At 58.3% G+C, this 26,532-nt stretch overlaps 1 protein-coding gene across 13 annotated transcripts in view; it reads left to right on the top strand.

Moving 5' to 3' along the window:
- Positions 1-26,532, top strand: part of DNAH2 (dynein axonemal heavy chain 2) — an 80,396-nt gene that overhangs the window by 41,437 nt on the left and 12,427 nt on the right. For 8 of the 13 annotated variants that reach the window (XR_004280823.1, XM_032322507.1, XM_032322510.1 and 5 more), the window contains 35 exons: positions 75-185; positions 438-626; positions 934-1,037; positions 1,142-1,331; positions 1,864-2,044; positions 2,491-2,618; positions 2,885-3,037; positions 3,333-3,458; positions 4,196-4,414; positions 4,576-4,693; positions 4,857-4,993; positions 5,448-5,585; positions 5,675-5,833; positions 8,957-9,109; positions 9,228-9,319; positions 9,574-9,772; positions 9,859-10,083; positions 10,807-10,911; positions 11,600-11,833; positions 11,945-12,030; positions 12,172-12,302; positions 12,398-12,547; positions 12,820-12,987; positions 13,229-13,389; positions 13,534-13,673; positions 14,743-14,875; positions 14,978-15,117; positions 16,285-16,495; positions 16,725-16,841; positions 17,003-17,144; positions 17,815-17,984; positions 18,093-18,209; positions 25,420-25,584; positions 26,085-26,210; positions 26,358-26,506. Coding sequence is in view for 12 of the 13 variants with exons in the window: in XM_032322507.1 (XP_032178398.1) it covers positions 75-185; positions 438-626; positions 934-1,037; positions 1,142-1,331; positions 1,864-2,044; positions 2,491-2,618; positions 2,885-3,037; positions 3,333-3,458; positions 4,196-4,414; positions 4,576-4,693; positions 4,857-4,993; positions 5,448-5,585; positions 5,675-5,833; positions 8,957-9,109; positions 9,228-9,319; positions 9,574-9,772; positions 9,859-10,083; positions 10,807-10,911; positions 11,600-11,833; positions 11,945-12,030; positions 12,172-12,302; positions 12,398-12,547; positions 12,820-12,987; positions 13,229-13,389; positions 13,534-13,673; positions 14,743-14,875; positions 14,978-15,117; positions 16,285-16,495; positions 16,725-16,841; positions 17,003-17,144; positions 17,815-17,984; positions 18,093-18,209; positions 25,420-25,584; positions 26,085-26,210; positions 26,358-26,506 (5,267 nt within the window). In the remaining variant the exon portion in view is untranslated. The other 5 variants (XM_032322505.1, XM_032322506.1, XM_032322513.1 and 2 more) reach the window with 5 other exon arrangements.

A 26,532-nucleotide genomic window follows, 5' to 3' on the forward strand; every position in this document is an offset into this window, starting at 1 on the left:
GCCAGGAAGAGGCTGAGCCTTGGGGGCTAGGCTGCGAGCCAGGCCTGAGGATGCAACCTCTGTGTGGGTCCCAGGTGGTGATCACGGCCAGTCAGATCCAGTGGACGGCCGACGTCACCAAGTGCCTGCTGACGGCGAAGGAGCGAGGAGACAAGAAAATCCTCAAAGTCATGAAGAAGAAGCAGGTGGGGGGCCCTCCAAGTGTGCGGCGGGCCTGGGGGGCCTCGGAGGGACATGCTGGGGTCTGGGTCAGGGCCACGCCGATGGTGTTTTGTGGTGGAAGTCTCGCAAGGCAAATCTGGGGGGCCTGGAAGGGCTGGGGGTCTGGAGTTCCGGGGCGCTGGGATGGGCCCGGGGCTGGAAGCCGGGTGAGGCGCCGTTGAGCTGTGCTGGTCTTGCCCCCGCCCTGCTCTTCCCTGCCGCCCCCTGTCCCGCAGGTGTCGGTCCTGAACAAGTACTCGGAAGCCATCAGGGGGAGCCTGACCAAAATCATGCGGCTAAAAATCGTGGCGCTGGTGACCATAGAAGTCCATGCACGGGACGTGCTGGAGAAGCTGTACAAGGCCGGCCTCATGGACATCAGCTCCTTCGACTGGCTCAGCCAGCTGCGCTTTTACTGGGACAAGGTGCCCGGCCCACGCTGCCACCCACGCCCTCCCGGCGCCCCGGTCCCCGGGCCTGGTTTTGCTCTCGGCACCGTCCCGTCTCCTGAGGCAGGACAGCTCACCGCAAGGGCAGCTGATTGGGCCCAGGAAGGCCGTGGCATTTGTGCGGCCTGGATACCCCCTTCCGCGTGGGCTGTAGGCCCTTCCCTTCGCGGCCTGGACAGAACCCTGGTCTCGTAACTGCAGCCTCCCAGTCCCCCCCCAACCTCCAAGCCCCCAAGCTCCTCCTCCAAGCCCGTCTCTCCCTTCCTCTGCCCTGTTGCTCCAGGATCTGGACGACTGCTTGATCCGCCAGACCAACACACAGTTCCAGTACAGCTATGAGTACTTGGGGAACTCTGGCCGGCTGGTCATCACCCCGCTGACCGACAGGTGGCTGACGTGGTGACAGGGTGGTGGCCTGGGGAGCAGTAGCTGCTGGGCGGGGAGGGGGGCGCTCGCAGGAGTCCGACTGGGGTCCTGCCCTCAATCCTCAGGTGTTACATGACCCTGACCACGGCCCTGCACCTGCACCGGGGGGGCTCCCCCAAAGGTCCGGCGGGCACGGGGAAGACGGAGACCGTCAAGGACCTGGGCAAGGCCCTCGGCATATACGTCATCGTGGTCAACTGCTCCGAGGGCCTAGACTACAAGTCCATGGGCAGGATGTATTCAGGCCTGGCCCAGGTCTGTCCCCCTGCCCTGCCACCCCCTCCTGGTCCCGGAAGGTCAGCTGAACCCCGGTCTGGTCCCCAGCTTTGTGTAGCATACAGCACTCCCTGCCCTCAGTGTTCACGACTGTGGAAATCCCTGTACCTCCCCGAGCTCCGCTCGAGTTCATTTTTGCTTGTTTGGAGACTTAGGAGATGACGTAAGGGCTCAACGAGGTCATGCACGTGTACATACCCGTCCCGGGCACAGGCCTCCGGGCTCACCAGTTCCCTCCCCAGGGTCTCTTCCCAGTGCGCGCTGGCTCCAGCCATCCCCGAGGTTGTCCCTGTGGTTGTTCTGTTGGCTGGAAAGCTTTGGGCTAGGACTGCCCCTGGGGTTCCCTGCACCTCCTCCCCCCGCTGCCCAGACAGCACTTGAGCTCTAGAGACGGCCACACCTGCCGGGGCATGTCAGGCGGGGCTGCCAACCCGGCCCGGCCCCTCGGGGCTCCCCGCTGGAGGGGACAGTGCTTCTCTGGCCCCCCAAAACTCTGCCCCTCCCGCCACAGACCGGCGCCTGGGGCTGCTTTGACGAGTTTAACCGCATCAACATAGAGGTGCTGTCCGTGGTGGCCCAGCAGATCCTGTCCATCCTGTCCGCCCTGGCCACCAGCCTCACCCGCTTCTACTTCGAGGGCTTTGAAATAAACCTGGTGTGGTCCTGTGGGATCTTCATCACCATGAACCCGGGTACGGGGACAGGCATGTCCAGGGCAGCTTGCCATTAGCCCGCTCCCCTTTCCAGGCCAGCGGGTTCAGCCCAAGGGGAGGGCGGTGAAAGACAAAGCCTGGAGAGGGAAGGACAAACACCCAGCCTTCTGGGAGAAGGGGAGGAGGTCTTGCTGTAACCTCTGTGTGTCTGTACGTGCCCCCCGTCCTTTGGGGTACTCTGCCGTCTTCTCTGGCTGGGCCGGCCCCAGGTCCTGGTGTGTCCGCCATCTTGTGTGCAGGCACGGGGACTCTCGCCAGCACACAGGGTCCGGGCTGTGTCATTACCGTTCCCCGGGAACGGCTGGCGGAAGGGTCTGTGGGGAGACCAGGAAAGGGTGAACCGGGGTTGGGGAAAACGGGGCTGCAAATGGGCAGGGGTCTTCGGGGACTGGTCTGGGTTCTACATGGACGGCGCTGTCCTACAGGCTATGCCGGCCGCACAGAGCTGCCGGACAACCTGAAATCCATGTTCCGGCCCATCGCCATGGTGGTGCCCGATTCCACTCTCATCGCCGAGATCATCCTCTTTGGGGAGGGCTTTGGCAACTGCAAGGTATGTCGCTAACGCTCTGACGTCCCTTCCGGGACGAGTCCCCAGACAGAGGCACCTCCGAGGGAGGCAGGCTGCGGTCAGGAGGGTGTGGAGGCCCCCCCCCCCCCGGGAGGTCCCCAATCTGCGGCAGCACCATTCCCAAAGTCTTCTGTTAAGACTCTCCCCAGAGCCTGGCCTGGCCTGCTGGAGGCCTGGGGCCCCACTGTGTGCCTCTGTCACTGTCCCCGCGTGAGGGCGAAGTTTCCTCCTCGGTTTTCCTTCCCCAGATTCTGGCCAAGAAGGTGTACACGCTGTACTCACTGGCCGTGCAGCAGCTGTCCCGACAGGACCACTACGACTTTGGCCTGCGTGCCCTCACCTCCCTCCTGCGCTACGCGGGCAGGAAGCGTCGCGTGCAGCCGGACATGTCTGACGAAGAGGTAGATTGTGACACAGCCCTTGGGCTCCGACCTCCAGGGTCTCTGGTCCTACCCGCCTGCACCGACGCTTTCCAGCTCCTCTCCCCAGACTGGGATCCCCACCCCGCAGCCCATCCCCTGTGTCATTTGTCCCCTGTGTAGTCTGTCCCCTGCATCACCTGTCCCCTGCGTCGCCTCGCTCGGCCGTCTGCACTGTTCTTGCCCCCTGCCGCTCAACCCTTTGGACAGGAAGGGGGGCCAAGAGGGCGCCCAGGGCCCCCTCCTCAGGCCAGAGGCCCCCTCATTTCCTGGCCAGGTTTTGCTACTCTCAATGAGAGACATGAACATTGCCAAGCTCACCTCTGTCGACGTACCGCTCTTCAATGCCATCGTGCAAGACCTGTTCCCCAACGTCGAGCTGCCCACCATTGACTATGGCAAGGTGCTCGCCCTCGCCCCTCCCGCCGACCTCACCTGTGCACTTGTGGACCCGGCGCTTGGCTTCCGGGCCTCGTCCTGCTGTCCACGGGCTGTGGCTGTTTGTGGGTCCGCTGCCCTCTCTGGGCCTCCTTGTCTACGGAATGACCTAGACCTATTCAGACACTCCACTCTCTGGCCGCATCCCCCACCCCCGGCGTGGCTGGCCCCTACCTCTCTGGTGCACTCCGAGCCCTTTCTGCCTTTTTTATACCCACCGGCCCCTGCTGCTGTGTCAGAGCAGTGGCATAGAAGGGATGGGCAGGAGGATTCTAGGAAGTTCTAGAAATTCTAGAAAATTCTATAGGAATTTTCTTCTCTGGGGGAGTGGTGGTTCAGATACCCGGAATGAGCCTTCTCCCTTGAAACCCGTAAAACGTTAGCTAAAAATATGTCTTTGCAAATACATTGCTAGAGAGAAAAGGAGAATTCTTGGGCCGGTGGTGGGGGGGCGTGAAAGCAGGGAGATCACAGGATAGTCTGCAGAGGAGAGCACCCTCATCGCGCCCACTTAGCAGATGAGGACACTGAGGCCCAGAGCAGTCCCTGCCTCAGGGTCCCTGCCTGGCTGACCCCAGAGCCCAGCCTCACAGCTCTGCAGCGACCAGCGGGCTCTTGAGGGAGCGATGGCCGGAGTGTGGGGGCCCTGGGTGCCACGGCGGCGGGGCTTACAGGCCTCCTGCCGTCTGTTGCCCCTCTCAGCTGCGGGACACCATCGAGCAGGAGATCCGCGACATGGGCCTGCAGAGCACACCATTCACCCTCACCAAGGTCATCCAACTGTACGAGACCAAAAACTCACGCCACTCCACCATGATCGTGGGCTGCACAGGCAGCGGCAAGACCACCTCATGGCGTATCCTCCAGGCCTCCCTGTCCTCACTGTGCCGTGCCGGAGAGCCCAACTTCAACATGGTCAGGGTGCGTTCTGGGGACGGGGACATGCCTGCCAGAGACCAGGGCGCAGGTGGGCAAGGCTCGGGCCCAGGGCACCGGGGAGAGACTGGAGACCGAGAGCAAGTCCGGACATCTGGGAATGGGGCTGACCTGGGTGTAAACTGAGATCTCTGTGTCCCTTTTAGGAGTTCCCCTTGAACCCGAAGGCGTTGTCCCTGGGGGAGCTGTATGGGGAGTATGACCTCAACACAAACGAGTGGACAGACGGCATCCTGTCCAGCGTCATGCGGACGGCATGTGCAGGTGCCCGCGTCACGGGGAGGGAACCCCAGCAGTCCGGGGGTGGAAAGACCCCACTTGGGAGGAAAATGCCGGGCCAGAATGTGCTCGCCTCTCTGAGGAGCGGAGGATGAGGGGTGGTCCGGGGAGACGGTTCTAGCTTCCTGCCCGTCCTCCTCCTACCAAGACGAGAAGCCGGATGAGAAGTGGATCCTTTTCGATGGCCCTGTGGACACGCTGTGGATCGAGAGCATGAACTCAGTCATGGACGACAACAAAGTCCTGACCCTCATCAATGGGGAGCGCATCGCAATGCCTGAGCAGGTGCGACCCTGCGGGGAGGGGCAGGGAGGGGGCCAGGGACCCCAGACGAGGAGCTCCAGTGGGAGAGGTGAGGAGGAGGGCGCTGGATTCAGGGAGACCTGTGTCCAAGGGAAGAAGGCCAGGTAAACAGTGGGCATGGGGAGGAGCATCCAGAAGGGAAGCCCTGTGCTCAGGAGTCAGCCTTCCCCCTCTGCCTGGCCAGGATTCATGGGCTGCGACACCCATCCTTTCTCATCCACTCAGTGCAAGCCAGAGGGGGTTTTGGGGAAGCTTCACCTCTAATAAGCCCTAAGTTCTTTGTCAAAAGCAAGTCCTTTGTAGACCTCTGTCCTGGCGTGTTGTGCCATGCTCAGTGCTCGGATAAAGGCACGTGGGGGACATCGGGGGCTGCGAGTTTCTCCCCGCGGAGGCTGGGTGACGGGAAAGATGGAGCCTTCACCGAGTGTCTCCCCAGGTGTCCCTCCTGTTCGAAGTGGAGAACTTGGCCGTGGCGTCTCCCGCCACCGTGTCCCGCTGCGGGATGGTCTACACCGACTACACCGACCTGGGCTGGAAGCCCTACGTGCAGTCCTGGCTGGAGAAGAGGCCGAAGGTATGGGAAGGGGTGGGGGGACGGGGGAGCAGCCGTGGGGCCCTGGGGCGGGCGGAGCGCAGAGGCAGAGCCCGTTGTCTGGACTCCAGGCGGAGATAGAGCCTCTGCAGCGCATGTTCGAGAAGTTCATTAGCAAGATGCTGGCCTTCAAGAAGGACTACTGCGCCGAGCTGGTGGCTGTCCCGGAGTACAGCGGCATCATCTCCCTCTGCAAGCTCTACTCTGCCCTGGCCACGCCAGAGAACGGGGTGAGGCCGGCCGCGGGGCGCGGGGGTGGGACGGGCTGCGGCCTTGCGGGGACAGCCTGAGCGCAGCCGTGTGTCCAAGACCCTGTTTGAACCCAGATGTGAGTGCAGCAGGGACCCCGAGGGGAGGTCTCATGGACCACGGAGCCGTGCAGGCACATGTCCACGCGAGGCGGGTTGCCAGACTCAGGACTCCCGGTCGCTTACGGCACACGGCAAAGCCTCACTCTCATTTCCTACCATCGTTTGGGACCTGAGGGTGGTTCATTTGGTTCCTCATTTCTCCATCCTTTAGAAAAATACCTATTAAATTTTGGTACATGGGAGGGTTTAGGATACCATTTCTGCTGGAAAGAGCTCTTCGTCTAATCTGATGACGGGGTTTTGGAAATTTTCAGGTTGAGCCTTTGGCTCAGGTCATAATCCTGGTTTCCTGGGATCAAGTCCCATGTCGTCAGGCTCCCTGCTCGGCGGGGGGCCTGCTTCTCCCTCTGCCCCCATCCCTCTGCTTGTGGGCATGCACTCTCAAATAAATAAATAAAATCTTTTAAAAAAATTAAGAAAAAAGGAAATTTGCAGATTGGTTGGTACTTAAGAAAAATGTTGTTCAGTTTAGAATTGTGGAGTGAGGACCAGAACTGCATATTTTTCTGTTGAGATTAAACCTCTGCCTCGCAATGGTTCCTAGTGTTTTTGAAGACATTGCTAGATAACTGAACCGTTCATAGGCAGTTACAGGACAATGACGATCTCTAACAGCGTGTGTCGCTCCTGACGGAGCCAACGCACATGGAAACTCTGCAAATGAACTTGCAAAGTGATGCGTGGGATGAAGACAGTCCTGTAGTCTCAGTGCACGGGGTTGAGGAGGCGGGCGGGGGGGGGGCAGAGCCTGGAGGGGACGGGCGTGGCGGGAGGTGTGCCACATCTGGGGCAAGCTGGAAGGACAGACTAAGGCCTCTGCGTTGAATATGGTAGAGAGTCAAGTCTCAGCACTGTTTCCCACCTGCACCTTGTGATGGGGGATTGTGCTGACCCCAAGTCCGATATCCTGGACTGGACAGCATCCTGTGTGCCGTGTTATCTGTGGTTCTCGGCATCTTAATTCGGAGCCTCCCTGCTCCCGGCCTGTGGCTGTTTCGTGGGGCAGGTGAGAGATGGGGCGAGCGCTGCTGAGTTAGCTGCCTGTGGGCCACTGTCGCCGAGACAGCCCCGTGTGCTGCACACACCCCGCTGAAGGCACCTGCCACATGCCCTGGGGGGGGGGCGGTAGTTGAGAGCAAGAGCCTGGACATGCTGTTTCCGGGGGCACCCGGCTGGATCAGTCGGCGGAGCGTGTGACTCTTGATCTCTGCGTCATGAATTCAGGCCCCACGTTGGGCGTGCAGCTTGCTTAATACATACACATGCTGCTTACCGTGAACTTGGTACACTATAAAATCTTATTATTATTATTTTTAAAGATTTTATTTATTTATTTGACAGAGAGAGATTACAAGCAGGCAGAAAGGCAGGCAGAGAGAGAGGAGGAAGCAGGCTCCCTGCTGAGCAGACAGCCCGATGCGGGGCTCAATCCCTGGACCCTGAGATCATGACCTGAGCCGAAGGCAGCGGCTTAATCCACTGAGACACCCAGGAGCCCCTTATTATTAATTTTTAATTTCATGTTTAATTACACAAGTAATAGTTGAATCTAATTCCCCTTTAAAAATTTTTTTTATTTATTTATTAGAGAGAGAGAGCACGCATGTGCACAAGAGTGGGGTGAGGGGCAGAGGGAGAAGCAGGCTCCCCGCCGAGCAGGGAGCCCAAAGTGGGACTGAAGTATGGGGACTCCAGGATCATGACCTGAGCTGAAAGGCAGACGCTTCGCCAACTGAATCCCCCCAGGCGCCGCCATCACAGACCTTTTAAATACATATTTGCCTGCGAGCCCAGACGTCGCCATAGAAAATGTATTTAAAACCCATATTCTGGGGGTGCCTGGGGGGCTCAGTCTATCATCATCTGCCTTCAGCTCAGGTCATGATCCTGGGGTCCTGGGATCGAGCCCTGCATTGGGCTCCCTGCTCAGTGGGAAGCCTGCTTCTCTCTCTCCCACTCCCCCGGCCGGTGTCCCCTCTCTCAGTGTGTCTCTCTCTGTTATGAGTAAATAAAAACCTTAACAAAAAAATGGTACCCTGTTATGTACCACATTCACAATATGCTCACTAAACAGTGGTATGGTTTTGAGTTCTGTGTCTCTGTGTGTAGATTAATTTCATTGCTTTTTTTTAAACCTTGGATACTATCCAACTGTGGAACACGACATTATTTTTCCGTCCCTCTATCGGTGGACATGTGGATCTTCTCCGATTTTTTGTGCTTACAGAGAAGTCACCGTGAGCGCCCCTGGACCGGTCTCCATGAGCACCCTTGGCCCTTGCTCAGGGTCCATGTGGTGTGGCTGCGTCACTTCTGTGGCATCTTCCTCTTCTTCTTCTTTTCTAAGATTTTATTTATTTACTTATTTACTTAATTGAGAGGGAGTGCAAGTAGGCAGGTGCGGAGAGAGAGGGAGAGAGAGACTCCCCGCTGAGCGCAGAGCCTGACGCGGGGCTCGATCTCAGGACTCTGAGGACCTGAGCTGAAATCAAGACTCGGACGCGGGCGCCTGGGTGGCTCAGTGGGTTAAGCCGCTGCCTTCAGCTCAGGTCATGATCTCAGGGTCCTGGGATCGAGTCCCGCATCGGGCTCTCTGCTCAGCAGGGAGCCTGCTTCCCTCTCTCTCCCTCTCTCTGCCTGCCTCTCTCTCCGTCTACTTGTGATCTCTCTCTGTCAAATAAATAAATAAAATCTTTAAAAAAAAAAAAAAAAGTCGGACGCTTCACCGACAGAGCTTGCCGGGTGCCCCGATGCTGTGTCTTTATAATGTAGCGGAGATGAGACTCGGGACAACGGCCGAGCTGCAGAAGTTTCGGATATAACTCCCTGTTTTAGATATACCGTCACCTACAACAACACGGTTTCCCGAACGGAGCCAGGGAGGGAGGCGAGCCCCAAGCCTTTGTGGCCATCTGCCAGAATCACTCCCCAGCCCCGTCCATCTCCTTTATGACGAGGCTACTTCCCCTGTCGTCCGTCCAGGTGAACCCGGCGGACAGTGAAAACTACATCTCCATGGTGGAGATGACCTTTGTGTTCAGCATGATCTGGTCCGTGTGCGCGTCTGTGGACGAGGAGGGACGCAAGAGAATTGACAGCTATGTCCGGGAGATTGAGGGCTCCTTTCCCAATAAGGTGGGGACCCTCGGACCCACCAACTCAGCCATCCTTCCCCCGGGGACCTGTGAGCGCTTGCGCCCGGGGTGGGGAGCGGACGCCGGCTTGGGCAGCCTCACACGCCTTCCCTCCTTAGGACACGGTGTACGAGTACTTCGTGGACCCCAAGATGCGGAACTGGACGTCATTTGAGGACAAGCTCCCGAAGAGCTGGCGCTACCCTCCCAAGTGAGAGCAGGGCCTGGGGCGGGACTTGCTGGGACAGGGCCAGAGGCAGGTGAGCCGTGGGGCGGGGGGTTGCAGACGGCAGCGCCTCTGGAATGGAGGGAGTGGGATCTGGATGGCCTGGGCCAGGGTCCCTAAGGAGGAGGCAGGACGCCCCATCTCCAGGCGCCTCAGGGGGATGTGTGAGGGAGGCAGGGGGAAGCTGGGTCGAGAAGGAGCAGCCCGGGCTCTTGGCCAAGGCTCCCTTTGCTCCCCAGCTCCCCCTTCTATAAGATCATGGTGCCCACAGTCGACACCGTTCGCTACAACTACCTAGTGAGTGCCCTGGTGGCCAGGCAAAACCCCGTCCTGCTGGTGGGTCCTGTGGGGACCGGGAAGACGTCCATCGCCCAGAGTGTCCTGCAATCCCTGCCCTCCAGCCAGTGGTCGGTGCTGATCGTCAACATGTCTGCACAGGTGCGCCGCAGGGCCCGGGGCTTTGCCCCTCCGGCCCTGGGTCTCTCCCGGTGAGGCCCCGCGTTCATGCTGTGTCCCTTCATCAGACCACGTCCAACAATGTGCAGAGCATCATTGAGAGCCGGGTGGAGAAGCGAACCAAGGGCGTTTACGTCCCGTTTGGGGGCAAGAGCATGATCACCTTTATGGACGACCTGAACATGCCCGCGAAGGACATGTTCGGGTCCCAGCCCCCGCTGGAGCTGATCCGCCTTTGGATCGACTACGGCTTCTGGTATGACCGCACCAAGCAGACCATCAAGTACATCCGAGTAAGCCTCCCGAGAAGCCGCTCCCTGCCCTGAAGGTTCAGCTCCTACTCCCCGGGGACCTCGGGAAAGAACCCCGGCGTCCTGTCCTCCTCTGCACCCACACAGCCCGTGCACCCCCCTGCGCTCTGTCTGCAGCTCACGTGCCACGCCTGCCGCTTCCCGGAGTGGCCCGTGTGCCCAGGGTCCCTGACTCCCGTCCCACCTCCCTGCGTCCCCCCAGCATCTGCCTCCAGGTGGGCTCTGCGCCCACGGGATTCTGAGCGTCTTGGTGGTTTCTTTCTCCCAAATGGATGGACGGCAGCCCTCCCATCCTCGCTGCGGGGTTGCCCGTCCATCCAGCCCCCAGAAACTCGATTAACAGTGCGTTCTTCTGTTTCTGGGAAAGAGAACAGGTGTGCACACGCACATACACACACACGCATGTGCACACACACACGCAGAAGGAAAAGAAGAGTCTAGAAAACGTTCTTGTACTGACCTGTATTTTCTGGTTTTGGTACATGGATCATGATGAAATGAAAACAAACACGTCCCTTTGCTGATTCTCAAGGAAATGGCCCCAATCCCTTCCCCCTGTTCTACCTTTCTTGCACCTTTATTTCCCATTTGTTCTTCTCATTCTGTCCGGGGCCCTCTCCCCATCCTTGCTCCCTGCACTCCAGTCCTGTGCCCTGTCTCGTCCCTCTCTCACCTGTCCCAGCCCGCCCTGTCTCTGCTCCCCAGGACATGTTCCTGATGGCCGCCATGGGACCCCCCGGGGGCGGACGGACCGCCATCTCCCCCAGGCTCCAGGGTCGCTTCAACATCATCAACATGACCTTCCCCACAGTGAGGGCACAATGGGGCCAGCGGCGGGGGCGGGGGTGGGGTGGGGAGAGGGCAGGGGGGGCAGGGTGCTGTAAGGGGCAAAACCGACCACGTCCCAGAGAACTGAGCGGGCACATCGAGGAGGGCTGGGGGAACCCCTGAGCAGAGGTACATGCGGGGCGGTCACGTAGGGCGGGGGCCACTATCGTGGGAGTCCTAGCTTCTGAGCCCCAAGGGCAGCAGGAGGCAAGTGTAGCTGGGCTTGTGGAAGAAGACATGTGGGGGGTGGGCAGAGAGCTCTGGGGGCCCACATAGACGAAAGGAAGATGGATCCTGCAGCTGAGAGCCAAGAAGAGCGCCCAGATTCAGGGAGCTGAGCGGGGCGTGCAGAGGTGCCCCCAGAGCCTCAGTAATCAAGATAAAGCACAGCTGAATGCAATCTTAAAGCAGCTAATGCCAAAAATAGAGGACGCACAAACACCCCAGGTTTACATAAATGCACACGATGGGTGCATGCCGAGCAGTGTCCCAGCCCGGGATGGGGGTGCGGGCAGCAGGCCTGGCCACCACCATCCCTGTGTGAGCTGTCGGTGTGCGTTCGTCATGCATATCCGCTGATTTTTGAATATTGCATGAACACCTTATTGCTCTCGACTTTGGGGGGGTTTGGTGCCCCCCTAAAGCCAGCTGCCTCCCCGGGGTCGGGCAGGCGGGCCAGGAGCTGGCAAAGGCGAGCGTCAGGGCCTGTCCCCAGGAGTCGCAGATCACCCGAATATTCGGCACCATGATCAACCAGAAGCTGCAGGACTTCGAGGAGGAGGTGAAGGCCATCGGCAATGTGGTGACTGAGGCCACCTTGGACGTGTACAACACGGTGGTGCAGCGCTTCCTGCCCACGCCCGCCAAGATCCACTACCTGTTCAACCTCCGGGACATCTCCAAGGTGAGCCGCCGTCCCATCCCGCGGGGCCCTTGAAGCCCAGCCTCCCAGCCTCCCCAGCTTCCCGCTGCAGCCTGGGTCCCTCCCTGCCCACTGGCCACGCCCCTCCCGCAGGTGTTCCAGGGCATGCTCAGGGCCAACAAGGACTTCCACGACACCAAGTCCAGCATCACGCGGCTCTGGATCCATGAGTGTTTCAGGTGAGATGCCTGTGCCCCGCTCGAGGCTAGACAGATGCCCCAGACAGACGCCAGTCGCGGGCCTCCTGGGCCTGGCACCCAGCCCCTGCCGCGGGCCCTGTGCCCTGCACTCCTAAGGCTCAGACCCTTCCCTCCCGACAGAGTCTTCTCAGACCGGCTGGTGGACGCGGCAGACATGGAGGCCTTCGTGGGCATCATCAGCGACAAGCTCGGCTCCTTCTTCGACCTCACGTTTCACAATCTGTGCCCCACCAAGCGCTCTCCCATCTTCGGTGAGCGGGTGCTGCGGCCGCTGCAGGTGTGGGAGGGGGCCTGGGAGGAGGGCCGGGCCGGCCCCCGGGGTCTGAGCCCTGCTCCCCGGGCCCAGGGGACTTCATGAGGGAGCCCAAGGTGTACGAGGACCTGACGGACCTGGCGGCCCTGAAAGCGGCCATGGAGGCGGCGCTTCGCGAGTACAATCTGTCCCCCGCCGTGGTGCCCATGCAGCTGGTGCTCTTCCGAGAGGCCATCGAGCACAGTGAGCAGCCCCCTCCCGTCCTGCCAGCACCCCAGCGGTGGGCTGTTCCCAAGCATGGGCACGTCTGGGAAGGAGCCTTCTTCTCGGGCCCCAGAGGGCTTGTCCTCCCCAGGGGTGGCTGCTCGAGATGCCCCAGGCCCCAGCTTCTCCCCACACTTCTCCATCTGGGTCCTTCAGTTTCAGGCGGCCTATCTCCAGCTTAGGGCCCCGGGTTCCACCCCCCCGCCCCCTGCCATGGCTCTGGGGCCTCACTGCTGGGTCCCCCTCCCCAGTCGCGCGGATCGTGCGCGTCATCGGACAGCCTCGGGGCAACATGCTCTTGGTGGGCATCGGGGGCAGCGGGCGCCAGAGTCTGGCCCGCCTGGCCTCCTCCATCTGCGAGTACATCACGTTCCAGATCGAGGTCACCAAGCATTATCGCAAGCAGGAGTTCCGAGAAGGTGCAGCTGCCGATGGAACCCTGGGTGGGCTGGGGGCTGGCGTGAAAGGTCAGGTGCCCTCCTTCCTGTGGAGGCAAGAGCAGGGGAGGTGGAGGCGGGTGCTGAGCCTGCCAGGCCCGGTGGGCAGCAGGCGGCGTGGTGCGCGGGTTGCAGGCCAGGGGACACAGGAAGGGGAACAAGGACGGGATGGTGCGTCTGACACCCGCCTGTGCCCTCTGCCTCCTCCCCTCCTCCGGCCCAGATATCAAGCGCCTGTACCGCCAGGCAGGAGTGGAGCTCAAGCCCACGTCCTTCCTTTTCGTGGACACCCAGATCGCCGACGAGTCCTTCCTGGAGGACATCAACAATATCTTGAGCTCAGGGGAGGTCCCCAATCTCTACAAGGCTGATGAATTCGAAGAGGTGCAAGCCCCTCCCCCACCCTCCACCAGTGGCTGTGCCCCTCTGACCACCCCTCCCTCTGATCGGTGCCACAGGGGCCCCACCCCCTGGAGCTCTGCCCTCCAACCGCAGCCCTGCAACCCAGCCAACATGGCTTCTGTGCAGATCCAGACGCTCATCGTGGAGCAGGCCAAGGCGGAGCAGGTGTCCCCGTCCTCCGACAGCCTCTTCGCCTACCTCATCGAGCGCGTGCGCGACAACCTGCACATCATTCTCTGCCTCAGCCCTGTGGGCGACCCTTTCAGGTGACCCCTGTGACAGCCTCTCCCCCAGCCCCCACCCTTCTCCGGTCCCCCTGCCTCCTGGGAGCGATTCTCCTCAACAGCCCTGCTCTCTCTCCACTCCCCCTCCGCGGGCCGCTCCTTTCCCTAGACCTCGCCTTCTGTCCCCAGTGCTGCTGCTGACAGAGGAGGCGTCCCCTCCCTTTCGGTAGGACTAGAGTGTCCTGTTGTCGCTTTGTGTTTCATTTTTAAGTTTTTAGTTGTCATTCTACAAAAACAAAATAACATCAAAATTTACTGTCGTAACCATTTTGCAAGTGTCCCGCTCACCTGGTTAAGCATATTCACATCGTCGTGCAGCAGACGATGCAGCAGATGAAGTTCTAGAAAGAACTTCCTCATCTTGCAAAATTGAAACTCTATGCCCACTGGATAATTCCCCACTTCCTCTGCCCCCTCAACCCCTGACAACCACCGGCCCCCTTGTTTTTCCACGAGCTATTCGCTCTCGGGTCTGTGGTACGTGGTGTGTTTACCGCGCACTGGGCACTACACTGCACATGTCACCTCAAGTCCAGTGACAGCTCGGGTTTGTGTCCCTGTTAGTCCCATTTTATCTTATTTTTTTAAGGTTTTATGTATTCACTTTTTAGAGAGAGAGAGAGCAAGAGAGAGCGAAGGGGGGAGAGACAGAGGGAGAGAGAATCTGAAGCAGACTCCCCACTGAGTGCAAACCCTGAGGTGGCGCTCAAACCCACGACCACAAGATCGTGACCTGAGCCGTAATCAAGGGCTGGATGCTCCACCGACTGAGCCCCCGGGGCATCCCCATGTTACTCCCATTTTAGGGATGAGGAAACTGATGAGGGGAGGGTTAGCGCATCTGCCTGAGATCCACAGCTAGAACAAGAACCTGTTCCTATGTTCTACACTGAGCTGGCCCTGAAGGAAGCAGGATCAAGACAGGGACACACAAGAGCAAGGGGATGGGACACTTAGGTTCCAGGAAAGCAGACGGACCTTGTGGAGGCAAGGAGTGGAGGCCACCTGCCTCCATAAAGGGGCTTGACTGCCTCTCGAAACCCCTCCCCAGGAACTGGATCCGCCAGTACCCGGCCTTAGTGAACTGCACGACCATCAACTGGTTCTCAGAGTGGCCCCGAGAGGCCCTGCTGGAGGTGGCTGAGAAGTACCTCGTGGGAGTGGACCTGGGGACGCAGGAGAATGTGAGTGCCCCCCACCCCTGGCAACCAGCCCCAGGCCCCCTCCTGTGCCCCTCCTCCACCTGCCCTCACTCCGCGTTTTCCATCCTTTCCCACGGGCCTCAGATCCACAGGAAGGTTGCCAAGATCTTCGTCACCATGCACTGGTCGGTGGCACGGTACTCCCAGAAGATGCTGCTCGAGCTGCGGAGACACAACTACGTCACCCCCACCAACTACTTAGAGCTCGTGTCCGGGTACAAGAGGTGTGCAGAGGCGTGGAGGGCGGGGAGGCCCAGGGAGCTCGGTGACATGATGGGGTGGGACATACCTGGAACCGGCCCAGGAGGCCAAGGAACCAGGCGCCCTGGGGGGAGAGGCTGAGATGTGGGGGTCTCATTCCGCCCCGCTGAGGGGCGGTGAGAGAGAGCCGGGGTTCACATCGCAGAGCCTTTAGGCCGGGACTCCTCTCTACACCCTCTCTGCTCTGTCTTTGTTTTCTGCGATGCCGTTTCTTTCTCCAAGTGCAATACAACGGTGATGGTACTGTGTACGCCCGCGAGGCAGGGACCGGTCCTCTCCTCTCCAACCTCTCCTTGACTTTGCACCATCTTGAGAATCAGACATTCCTTTAAGTTGTATCGAGTGCCTCTTTACGTGCACAACGTAATACTAATTTGCTTCGAAAGACGCAAAACAAAGGTTTAAAAAACCCCACAAACCCACCTCATTGACTGGATTCTGTGTTGTGATCAAGGCAAGGAAAAAGCCATTTGTCATAAGAACGATCACCTATACCTACTCATCCACTTCATGTATTTTCTGAGCATCTACTATGTGCTGTGTACTATTCCTGGCACTGCAGTCCCTCTGTGAGCAAAGAAAGCTCTTGCCTTCCCTGGATACCTGGATGACGGGTGGCCATTCGGTGTGCTCAGCCCTTCACACATATTTTCTCACTTAGTTCAGAAAATGATCCTGCATAGACTATTTTTGCTGGGGGTGGGGTGGGGTGGGTTGGGCCTGTGCAGTATTGAAAACTTTTTGAGTAAGTTGCTAACTTTTAATGCGAGAGGCTTAGTAAAATCCAGATTTCCAGGTTTTCTTTAACTATCAGAAATCATGTCAAACTGGGGTGGAGAGGAGGGGTGGCCACCCCCTGGGGACAGGCTGGTGTGTGCTGGTTCAGGGCAGCCTCTGCTCGGCGCGCAGTGGGAGCGTGAGTGGCAAGCGGGTGTGAGGACCGCAGCACGGAATAAGGTGGAGGGATGAGACAGCTGGGGAGCTGTTAGCCCTGATTCAGGCTGGAGGCTGTAAAAACGTCACGGTGCTGGCGGCAGCGGCAACAGAAAGCGAGACGGGGACCCATGCAGGGTGCTCCCCTTTCCGGGGGCCCAGCCTCCCCAGGCACAGTCTCCTTTCGTGCGCCCCAGGTTGCTGGGAGAGAAGCGGGAGGAGCTGCTGGACCAGGCCAACAAGCTGCGGACAGGACTGTTCAAGATTGACGAAACCAGAGAGAAGGTGGAAGTGATGTCCCTGGAGCTGGAGGACGCCAAGAAGAAGGTGGCTGAGTTCCAGAAGCAGTGCGAGGAGTATCTGGTCATCATCGTGCAGCAGAAGCGAGAAGCAGACGAGCAGCAGAAGGTGCTCCCGGCCCCGTCGCTCTGGCCCCGCCCCCCACGCCCCTCCCACCCAACGGGCCGTGGCCCCGCCCCACACACCCACAGCCGCCAAGGCCCCCAGGCAGGGACTTCCAGGTTGCCCTCCCTGACCATGTCAAGGGGCACACAGGCCGCTCCTCAGACTTCCATCCTCCCCGCCAACACTGCCCCCACCTTTGCCCAAGGCCCAGACGAGTCCTCTCCGTCCCTAGGCAGTCACAGCCAATAGTGAGAAGATTGCAGTCGAGGAAGTCAAGTGCCAGGCACTGGCTGACAATGCCCAGAAGGATCTAGAAGAGGCCTTGCCAGCCCTGGAGGAAGCCATGCGGGTATCAGAGTGGGAAGCCCCAGGGAAGGGAATGGGACCAGCCTGCTTTGTGCTCCAGACCCCCACAGGGAAGCGAGAAGGGGCAGGCCAGCCTCAGCTGGGACCTGTCCTGCTCCCTAAGTCCCCTTGGGCCCTGCTCCCTGAGTGAGTCCCTTTGCCCAGGCCCTGGAGTCCCTGAACAAGAAGGATATAGGAGAGATCAAGTCTTACGGACGGCCCCCCGCCCAAGTGGAAATGGTGATGCAGGCCGTCATGATTCTTCGAGGCAACGAGCCCTCGTGGGCAGAGGCCAAGAGGCAGCTAGGTAAGCCAGAGCGCATGGGGTGGCTGACGCCCGTCCACCTCACTTACCCATCTGCTGTGCGCCGGGCACTCGGGGAGACAGACGAGCGAGGCGTCCCTCCCACCCTCAAGAGCGTGTAGAGCCTAGTGCGGAGGAAGAGATGTAACTGGCAGTAACTGGTCGTAAGTGACAGAAAACAACTCCTCTTGATTTGAAAAAAAGAAAAGGAAATTGTCATAAAAATACAGGAGTATATCTCAGAATCCAAGGGCAAGAATGCCTCTGGGCATTCTTCATTCATTCATTTTCACAGAAAATGTGAAACCAGAGGCTTGGTTGGATAAAGCCTGCGAGCGTAGGTGGGGGACCCCTGCCCTGGAAAGTCAGTGCGAGGCATACAGAAGTGATGGTGTGTGTGCGCGCATGTGATTGTGCACACGTGTGTGCAAGTGTGTGTGTTGGGCAGGAGGAGTTTAGGCTCGAGTCTCCAAGGGACGTGGTGGCAGATGGATCCAGGACCACTGGGGAGGGTCCCGGGGGCTTGGAGCTTCCAGAGATGGAGGCAAGGTCTGCAGGGGACCTCAGGGTGAGGCCGGGTAAGCCAAGCCAGGAAGAACACGGCTGTGCCCGAGCCGTGGAGGTGAAGCTGGAGAAGGCTTCCGGCTAAGGCCCCTCTGTCTTCACCCCTCAGGGGAGCAGAACTTCATCAAGTCCCTGATCCACTTTGATAAAGACAATATCTCGGACAAGGTTTTGAAAAAGATCGGGGCCTACTGCGCGCAGCCCGACTTCCAGCCTGACATCATCGGCCGAGTCTCACTTGCGGCCAAGTCCCTGTGCATGTGGGTGCGGGCCATGGAGGTGAGCGGGGTGCATGCAGGGTACAGGCAAGGCCTCCCGTGGGCGCGGGCGTACAAGCGGGTGGGCCGGTGGGTGGGCGGCCACCACAGCTGGGCTGTCTCCCCACAGCTGTACGGGCGCCTGTACCGCGTGGTGGAGCCCAAGAGGATTCGGATGAACGTTGCCCTGGCCCAGCTTCAGGAGAAGCAAGCAGCGCTGGCCGAGGCCCAGGAGAAGCTGCGGGAGGTGAGCCTCAGACCTGTCTCTTCCATGTGGACCCTGTCCCTGATTTCTGGAATGCTGGTGGCCATTTGCTCCCCCCTTATGGTCCTGTGCCCCTGCAGGTGGGCTGCCTCTGGCTCAGAAGGCTGTGTCCCTGGCAGGGGTTGCAAAGGCATGGGGGCCACTGCCCCAACGAGCCCCTTTAGATGCTAACCTGGGGGCTGGCGGGGAGGAGAGGGAACCACTCTCTGCCAGCCGGTGACATATCCAGGTGCCATCCTAGCGGACTTGGGGACAGCACCTCCCACGTTCCTGCCCCTGATTCAATAGCCTTTACTATCCACATGGTGTGAAATTCCAAAGGTACAGGGAGAAGCCAGCGAGAGGCCTTGCTCGCGCCTGGCGCTTCCCTTCCTGGAAAGCAGCCTCGCTGACGGCTTTCTGTGCAGCCGTCCAGGGCTGTTTGCTGTACAAGCACATTTTTGTCATTTTTTCCATGTTATACACATTGCTGTGCGCCGTCCGGTCTCGTGTAGCTGAGTATGTCGAGGTTGTATTTCTCTCTGACGCTTGCCTGCCTGGCTCTGTTTACTTCCCTGTGTCCCTTTCTGACGGAGATGCTTGTCCTCTCGAAGCTTCTGGTCTTCGCATGTCCTCAAAGGCTGTTGACACTAACTGTACCCATAGTGAGGTTTTATGTTTTTATGGAGCCAAAGCTGGTCACGCCATCCCAGAGCGTTTCCCCCGAAACCGCCAAGGGAGCACGTGCGGATCTTAGTCTGGAATGGAATGAGGACCCTGAGGCTTGGTGAGGGGAAGTGACTTCCCAGTTACCCGCAGAGCGGGCTGGAGCCCATGCTCTGGGCCCCCAGCCCCGCTTTTCCCGCCGTGGACATCCTCGCCATTGGAAGCGCAGCTGCTTGCAGGGCCTCTTTGACTCCCTGTGAGCAGGGCCAGGCAGGCTGGGCCTGTGGCTTCAGCCTGCACACACGCCCCCTCCCCTACCCCGTCCCGACGGCATGTCCCCTCCTGGCTGCTCTCACAGCAGCCAGTCTTCTCCTCTCTCTAGCAAGAGTGAATAATCACGGGGATGACAGCTCATTTGGAAAGGTCTTGCACTCACGATGATTCATATCCTGGAATGAACAATTAGGAACTGTTCCCCTGACGTGTGAAAACCCAGGCCCGCAGCGTCCGCTGCCAGCAATGTCATGCACTGGACAGGCGTCTGCAGGGCACCGCATGTCAGGTCTCTTGGGAGCCCCTCGCTGACGAGAGGAAGCAGACGAGGACCCCACATTTCCCCTTCGTCACGGAAACGCTCTGAAGTTTCCGAGCCGAGTGCCCAGCCTGCCTCGCCGGCCACATGAGGACACCGAGCTGAGGCTGCGGCCCAGACCGGCGGGAACCCGTCTCTGGGACAGCCTGGGAATGAGCATTTTGAAAATTTTCCTGTCAGAGCCAGCCGGACTGGGAGAGCCTGGACCTAGCGAGGGCTCAGGGTGCTGGAAAGAGGCCCAGAGCTCCGCCATCGGGCGCGTCAATTCAAGTCCTAAATAAACAGTTTTAACCTTGACTCCCCTGCTTGGGAAGCCTGAGAAGACCTCTCCCCTGGCTGGATTCTGACATAGGTAGGCAGGGATTGAGCAGAACCCTGAGCAGGGGGGAACAATGCATTTCAAAGATTAAGTCCCCACGTGAACTAGAGCCCAAATAAAAATCTGAAATCATCTTCTTTTGAGAGTTAAAAATTGAGAAGCCAACCTTTTTGAGTTAACGTCCCCAAACCCTCTCAGTTTCTGCTCAGTCTCTGCCAAGGGACCTCCAGCATCAGGGGAGACCCCGTGTCCTCCAGCCATGGCCCTGGCAGTCACTCAGCAGAAATGGGCCACCTGTGGGGCTTCAGGGGCTGTCACGGCTCCGAACCACGTCTCTCGTGAGCAGCGTTTGAAATAAAAAATATCAGGGGCCTTAAGGCATGCACGGCTTCCAGATAAAATGACATTCCTGGGGACCAGCTGTTCTTGTGGTCCCCAAGACCTCATTAAAAATTTGGCGGCGTCTGCAGAAGGAAGGATTCTCAGAGATAACCCTGGTTGTAGCTCCACTGGAATGTCCCCGATCTGGAAACCGCCACCTGGGAACTTCCAAGGGGGAGAGCCTCCCACAACAGATCGATTTGAGACAGGATCTGACCTTGGCTGAAAAGGGGGAGGCTGCAAGGCCGAGGGCGCGCGCGTATCTTTCGCAGTGGGCGATCACTGGTTGACATACACACAGGGTTGACCTCCACAGACCCTCCGTTGCCCGTCGGTGGCATTGAGACATTGGCCATGCCCTGCAGCCACCCCAGCATCTAGTCCAGAGCCTGCCCCCTGGCGCACATGGAAACCCCAGCCGGGGCCTTCCAAGTTCAGGTTCCCGCTCCGTGTCTTGGTGAGGCGCGGTCAGCCCACCCTGCGGCAGCGGACCGCCGGCTCCCTGTGGACTGGTTGAGAGGCCCACGAGGGCTGCCTCTCAGGGAGACCTCTTGCCTCGTCCCCTGCTTATCCTCGGTGGAAAGTGACCTTCAGCCGAGTCCTGAGCTGTGGCCACTGTTGTTGCTGCTGACGCCTGGGGCCTGGCGGGAAATCGGCCTGTTGCTGTCGCATCTCAAGACACAGCCACTCTCCCCTCCGGAGCCCCCCCACCAGATTGTTCGGCCTGGACCCTTAAGGCACAGGTGACACCTGCGTGCCGCCTGCCATAAGCGCGTGGCCTGGAACCTCGGCCTAAATGCAGTCTCAGCGGCCCACGAGCCTGTGGGTCGACCAAGCAGATTCAGGTCCATCCCGCCACCATCGCCTCCTTGGCTCGGAGTGTGAGATGCTGAAGCCCGGGACAGCTGGTCCAGGGCCACATGGGCCTGGCCATCTGCGCAGAGCCTGCTGTCCTGCCGTAGAAGCTCCCCCAATGTCACACACTGTCTGCGAGCGCTTCAGACTCCGCCCCTGCTGCCCCCTAGTCTGGTGGCAGGCCCTTCTGTCACCGCGGGAGCCGTCATCCTGGGCCGCCCACCCATGCAGCTCACGCCTGCAAGCAGTCCTGCCTCCCCAGACCCGGCCACCCACCTGTGGACAAAGCCACTGTCACCTGCCAAGGTCAGAGCGTCACAGCAGGTTGGCCTCGGTGCAAAGACCCACCAGGCCTAATAGGAGCCTGGACAGATCCTTTGACACAAAACCCATGTCCGTACCTGCAAGGTCCATGTGTGGCACCTGCCCCGGCCCCCAGCTTCTCAGTGGTTTCCCGGTCAGATTCGCTTGAGGAATCTGAGAACGAGCAGCCTTGTTCTATTCCTGGGGTTCTAAACACATCAGAAAATAAAACAAAATGAGTTTGGCCAAAATATCACCGTTAGAGACTAGGTGGGAGGATGTGGCCGACACGGTGGGCGAGCGGTCCCCCTAGAGGCGACGTTGTCATCAGACAGGCTTGCCCGGAGTTGGGTGTTGCTGTGGGGGTGGGGGACAGAGTGGAAGGCACCGGAGGGTCCAGAGCATTCCAGTTGCCTGTGGCAGTCAGATCAGCCACGCGTGGCCCCCAGAGAAGGGGTGTGTGAGGCCTTGGGGAAAGTCTTCCAACAGAATGAGGGAGCGGCCAAGATCAGAAACTGTAACAAGACATGGCCCCAGAAGGAAAAATAAACCCAGAGAGAACTCAGGTTTGGGAGAAGCGCTTAAAAAGCAAACCAAGGTAAACACGGCTGTCGTCAGAGGAGGTGATGGAGGAAGGGCCGACACCCAGAGAGCAAAAAGAGGATGTTGAGAGGGAAAAGAATTGCAAAAAGAGAGACAAGGAGAGAATCCTGGGAAAATTAAAAATGCTTAAAGTCCGACAGCCAGCAGAAGGGCAGGAAGCAGCCACCGCAAACCCAACCCCGCGGGACAGCGACCCGAGACCCAATCCAACTGATGGGAATTTCTGCAAGAGAAAAGCGCAGCATCAGACGGGAAAATATTTCACAACTGGGACAGCGGGCGCGGTGACCCCGTCAGAAGGTGCCCTGGCCACAGGTGGCTCGGCCAGTTACCATGGACCTCGAGAAGACCGTAACTGCTGACTGGGAGCGTCGTGATCAAGCTCAGCCCCATAAAAATGAGAACACAGCTAAGGGGTGGGAGGCGGGGTGGGTCGGGGAGGGGAAGGACTGGGCAACGCTTGTGCGGGAGATCAGATCAAACAGGGTCTGGAGATGTTATCGGCATGATTAAGGTGACAGGCAGCAGCCTAGGAACAGGTAGGAGAGGGGCACCCGGCAGGGGCTGTCAGTGGAGCGCACGACCCTGGATCTGAGGTTGTGGGTTCGAGCCCCACGTAGGGTGTAGAGATGACTTCAAAAAATAAAAAAATCTTTTTTTAAAAGATTGTATTTATTTATTTGACAGACAGAGATCACAAGTAGGCAGAGAGGCAGGCAGAGAGAGAGGGGGAAGCAGGCTCCCTGCTGAGCAGAGAGCCCGATGTGGGGCTCGATCCCAGGACCCTGAGATCATGAACAGAGCTAAAGGCAGAGGCTTAACCCACTGAGCCACCCAGGCGCCCCTAAAAAGAAATCTTAAACAAACAAACAAACAAACATAAGAGCAGGGACAAAGAGGTGGTGGCGTGGAGGGTCAGGGTCGACACCTGTCTCCCTCGTAGCACAGACGTCATAGAAATAGTTTCGAATGGAGAAACCAGGAAACAGCCCTGTGGAATGTACTGGAATGAGTGCAAAATACCTCTGGAGGGGTGAATATTCAAGAAGCAGGTCACGGCTGCTACCTGGAGGAGGCAGCAGGGAGGTCCAAGGGCAGGGCTGGGACACTTTTCAGGCCCTTGTGCCTTCTGGATTTTCAAGTGACTTGTTCACCAAGTAAACAAAAAAGAAACAGCCGTGTCAAAATGTGCTTACGCACGGACAAGGACGTTCGTCCCAGCGTGGTTAAGAATAGAAAATGTGGGAAAGACACACACGTCTATCAGAAGGAGGCTTGTTATATAAATTATGGTTCAGTCATTCACAAGCGGGTTTTGCAGCTGTTAAAGAGAATGAGGCAGCTTGACTCGAGCCGACTTGGAGACGAGGAAAAAATAGTAAAGCGCGTTAGTATGCCAGAGTTTATCCTCATGAGAAGACTCACCCAGGCACCAACCATCTCCTAAGTGCGGGGCAGCCTTCTAAGTGTAAGGATCTAGCTGTCGAGCAAGGCCCTGCCTTCATGGGGCTTGTATTTGATTTATTATGCACTGGCTCAGTGCCCAACCTGCCCAACCGGGCTCTGTCTGGAAAGCTTTCCAAGTGAGCACAGGCACAGGGGGCTGGCTCAGGACCTAGAGGAAGCCAGGATCTTCTCCCTGTGTGTGCTCTTCCTTCCTTTTGATGTGCATTCACTCTTTACAGAAAGATCTAGAAGATGAATATAGTTATCATTATTTTTTTTATTTTTATTTTTTTAATTTTAATTTTAGTTTTTAAAAAATATTTTATTTATTCAGTTGAGAAAGAGAGAGCGTGAGAGAGAACACGAGAGGGGAGAAGGTCAGAGGGAGAAGCAGACTCCCAGCACAGCCGGGAGCCTGATGCGGGACTCCAGGATCTGAAAGCAGTGGCTTAACCAAATGGGCCACCCAGGCGCCCCTGTCCTAACTTTTTTTAAAGACTACGTTGTGGTTAGGTGTGATAATGGGGTTACCGTCACATGGGGGAACATCCTTGTTTTGTTCCCGGAAGGCATTAGGAAGTCTGGAGGCTGGAAATGTCATGAGGTCGTAACTTCCTTTAAGATGCTTTGGCAAAACACCAGGAGACGAGATTAAAAATAGCAAAATGCAAACAACTGTTAAATGTGACGGGTATAGAGGGGTTCGGCATGTGATTGTTTTCCCTAGGTTTGCAGTTTTCCACTGTTTTTGAATTAAAAAGATTAAAACTGTGACCATTTAAAAAATGCAAACATGAATATATAGATATGTATGTATTAAAAAAAAAAAGTAGCTTACAGGGGCGTGTGGATGGCTCAGTCAGACGACCGACTCTTGATCTCAGCTTAGGTCTTGATCTCTCGGGGTTGTGGGTTCAAGCCCCGCGTCGGGCTGTGCACTGGGCGTGCAACCTACTTAAAAAAAGAAGAAAAAAAAAACTAGCCTAAGTATAATAGCCGAAGATACAGAGGCACCTGCCAGAAGACCTAAGAAGAGAAACAGTTACAGAATGACTTGCTGCGGCAGGGTTGGGTGGGAGTGGCTTGAAGAGGCAGCTAAGGGACTCTCGCTGGTCATTCTGTCATCTCATTTAGGCCTTTCACCTTATGCACGCATTTCCTGTATAAAAAATAGAAACAGTGAAGACAACACCACGTGCAAAGCCAGTAATGAAATACAGCGTGGTCGTGGGCTGAGCCTCCCCGCAGACACATCTCGGCGGGAAGCCCAGTTATAATCAGGGCTGCTGACGAGCCAGGGAGGCAGTCACGTTCACCTCCCCGGGGTGAAACCCACATGTGCGGGGGCCCGGGGCGGGGGGGTGCAGACAGGGTGCCTCTCCCCCTTCGTCCCCTCCCCCAGCTGTGTTTCCTCCTCTGCATGGCCCAGCTTACCTCACCCCTTCTTTCTTAGTGCCTTTTAACACATCACTCCCAAGGCTCATGCTGTCCCCCGAAGGTGATGTTGCTTTAGGGACAGTAACTTGGGGGGTCATGTGTCGCATTTCCAGGATCTTAGGGGTCGGCCTCTGGGTTTGGGCTCAGGTGCTGCTCCCTTGCTGGGTTCCAGGCCCCATGTGCTCCTTCGACAACCCGTGCAGGACCCGTCAGGGAGGCAGGCGAGGACATGTACTCCCAACAGTTGCAGGCTGCTTCTCCCAGCAGGGGCAGCAGGAAGGGGACGGACATCTGTCGTGTGCACGCTATGTGCCAGGCACTTACCGGCCTGCCAACCCCGTGTTCCTCATGAAAAAGGCGGTGACACTGTGTGCACTGGACATGGTCACTGCTGGCCGGTCATGGTCACTGCTGGCCGGTCAGGCACACGTTTGGGGCCTGAAGAGGCTCGCCAAGGGTGTCGGGACAGTCCTTTTGCACACCAGGAAACTCCAGTGCTCGGAGATGGATTCATCTGAGGCCACGGGGGCCCTGGACGGCGGACTAGCTAGAGGGACCCGAGCAGTCTGCCCCGGCGCTGGGTCTGATCCCTGGGCTCTGGTCCCTCCCAGGTGGCCCAGAAACTGGAGATGCTGAAGAAACAGTACGACGAGAAGCTGGCCCAGAAGGAGGAGCTCCGGAAGAAATCGGAGGAGATGGAAGTGAAGCTTCAGCGAGCAGGGCTGCTGGTGTCCGGGCTGGCCGGCGAGAAGGCCCGGTGGGAGGAGACCGTGCAGGTGAGCCCAGCCGCCTGCATACCTGCATACCCTGCATACCTGCTGGGAGCTGCACCTGCCTCCAGCTGAGGGATGGTCAGGGGATGTGGGGACATGGGGTGTCAGTGCGTTCTCCCCCTCCCACTTCAGGAGAAGAGTGGAAGAAAAGACTTTGTGCCATTAGGGGTCTGCTGCCCTATAGGCCTGGAAAGCTCATGCCAGGGCCCCTGATGGGGCCACTGAGCTGGTAGAAACAGCCCCGGGGCATCTTGTCTTTGCCTCTATTGCATTCTGGGCTTCAGGAAAGGCTCCGACCTTATCACCAGAGTGTAAACAGAACCGCTATTAAAGACGGGGAGCTCAGAAATAATTAGAACCAGGTTAGAGCTTTCAGGGCCAAGGGTTCAGGAGAGGGGAAGCACCTCTTTGATCTAAAAAGTGTCCCTAGGAGAGTGCCTTCAGAGCACTCCCAGTGTGTCCCCCCCACCCCCTGCTGGCTTATACCCCCTCCTGCTCCCCAGGGCCTGGAGGAGGATCTAGGCTACTTGGTGGGTGACTGTCTCCTGGCTGCTGCCTTCCTGTCCTACATGGGCCCCTTCCTGACCAACTACCGGGATGAGATCGTCAACCAGATCTGGATGAAGAGGGTGAGGCAGCGGTCAGGTGTGAGTGATCTCTTGGGCCGTGAGACCACAGCCTCTGGGAGGAACTGAGGGAGATCCAGCAGGGGTCGGGTCTGGGGGGAGGACAGGCTCAGGTCTCCAGGCTGAAATTCAGGGCTCTTCCCCACCCAGATCTGGGAGCTGCATGTCCCGTGCTCACCCCGCTTTACCTTTGATAACTTCCTGTCCAATCCTACCAAAGTTCGAGACTGGAACATCCAAGGGTTGCCCTCGGATGCCTTTTCCACGGAGAATGGCATCATCGTCACCCGTGGCAACAGGTCAGGATTCTGCCGGGGGCAGGGGT

The sequence above is a fragment of the Mustela erminea genome, chromosome 18 (assembly GCF_009829155.1).
Source record: "Mustela erminea isolate mMusErm1 chromosome 18, mMusErm1.Pri, whole genome shotgun sequence".
Classification (NCBI taxonomy): Eukaryota; Metazoa; Chordata; class Mammalia; order Carnivora; family Mustelidae; genus Mustela; species Mustela erminea.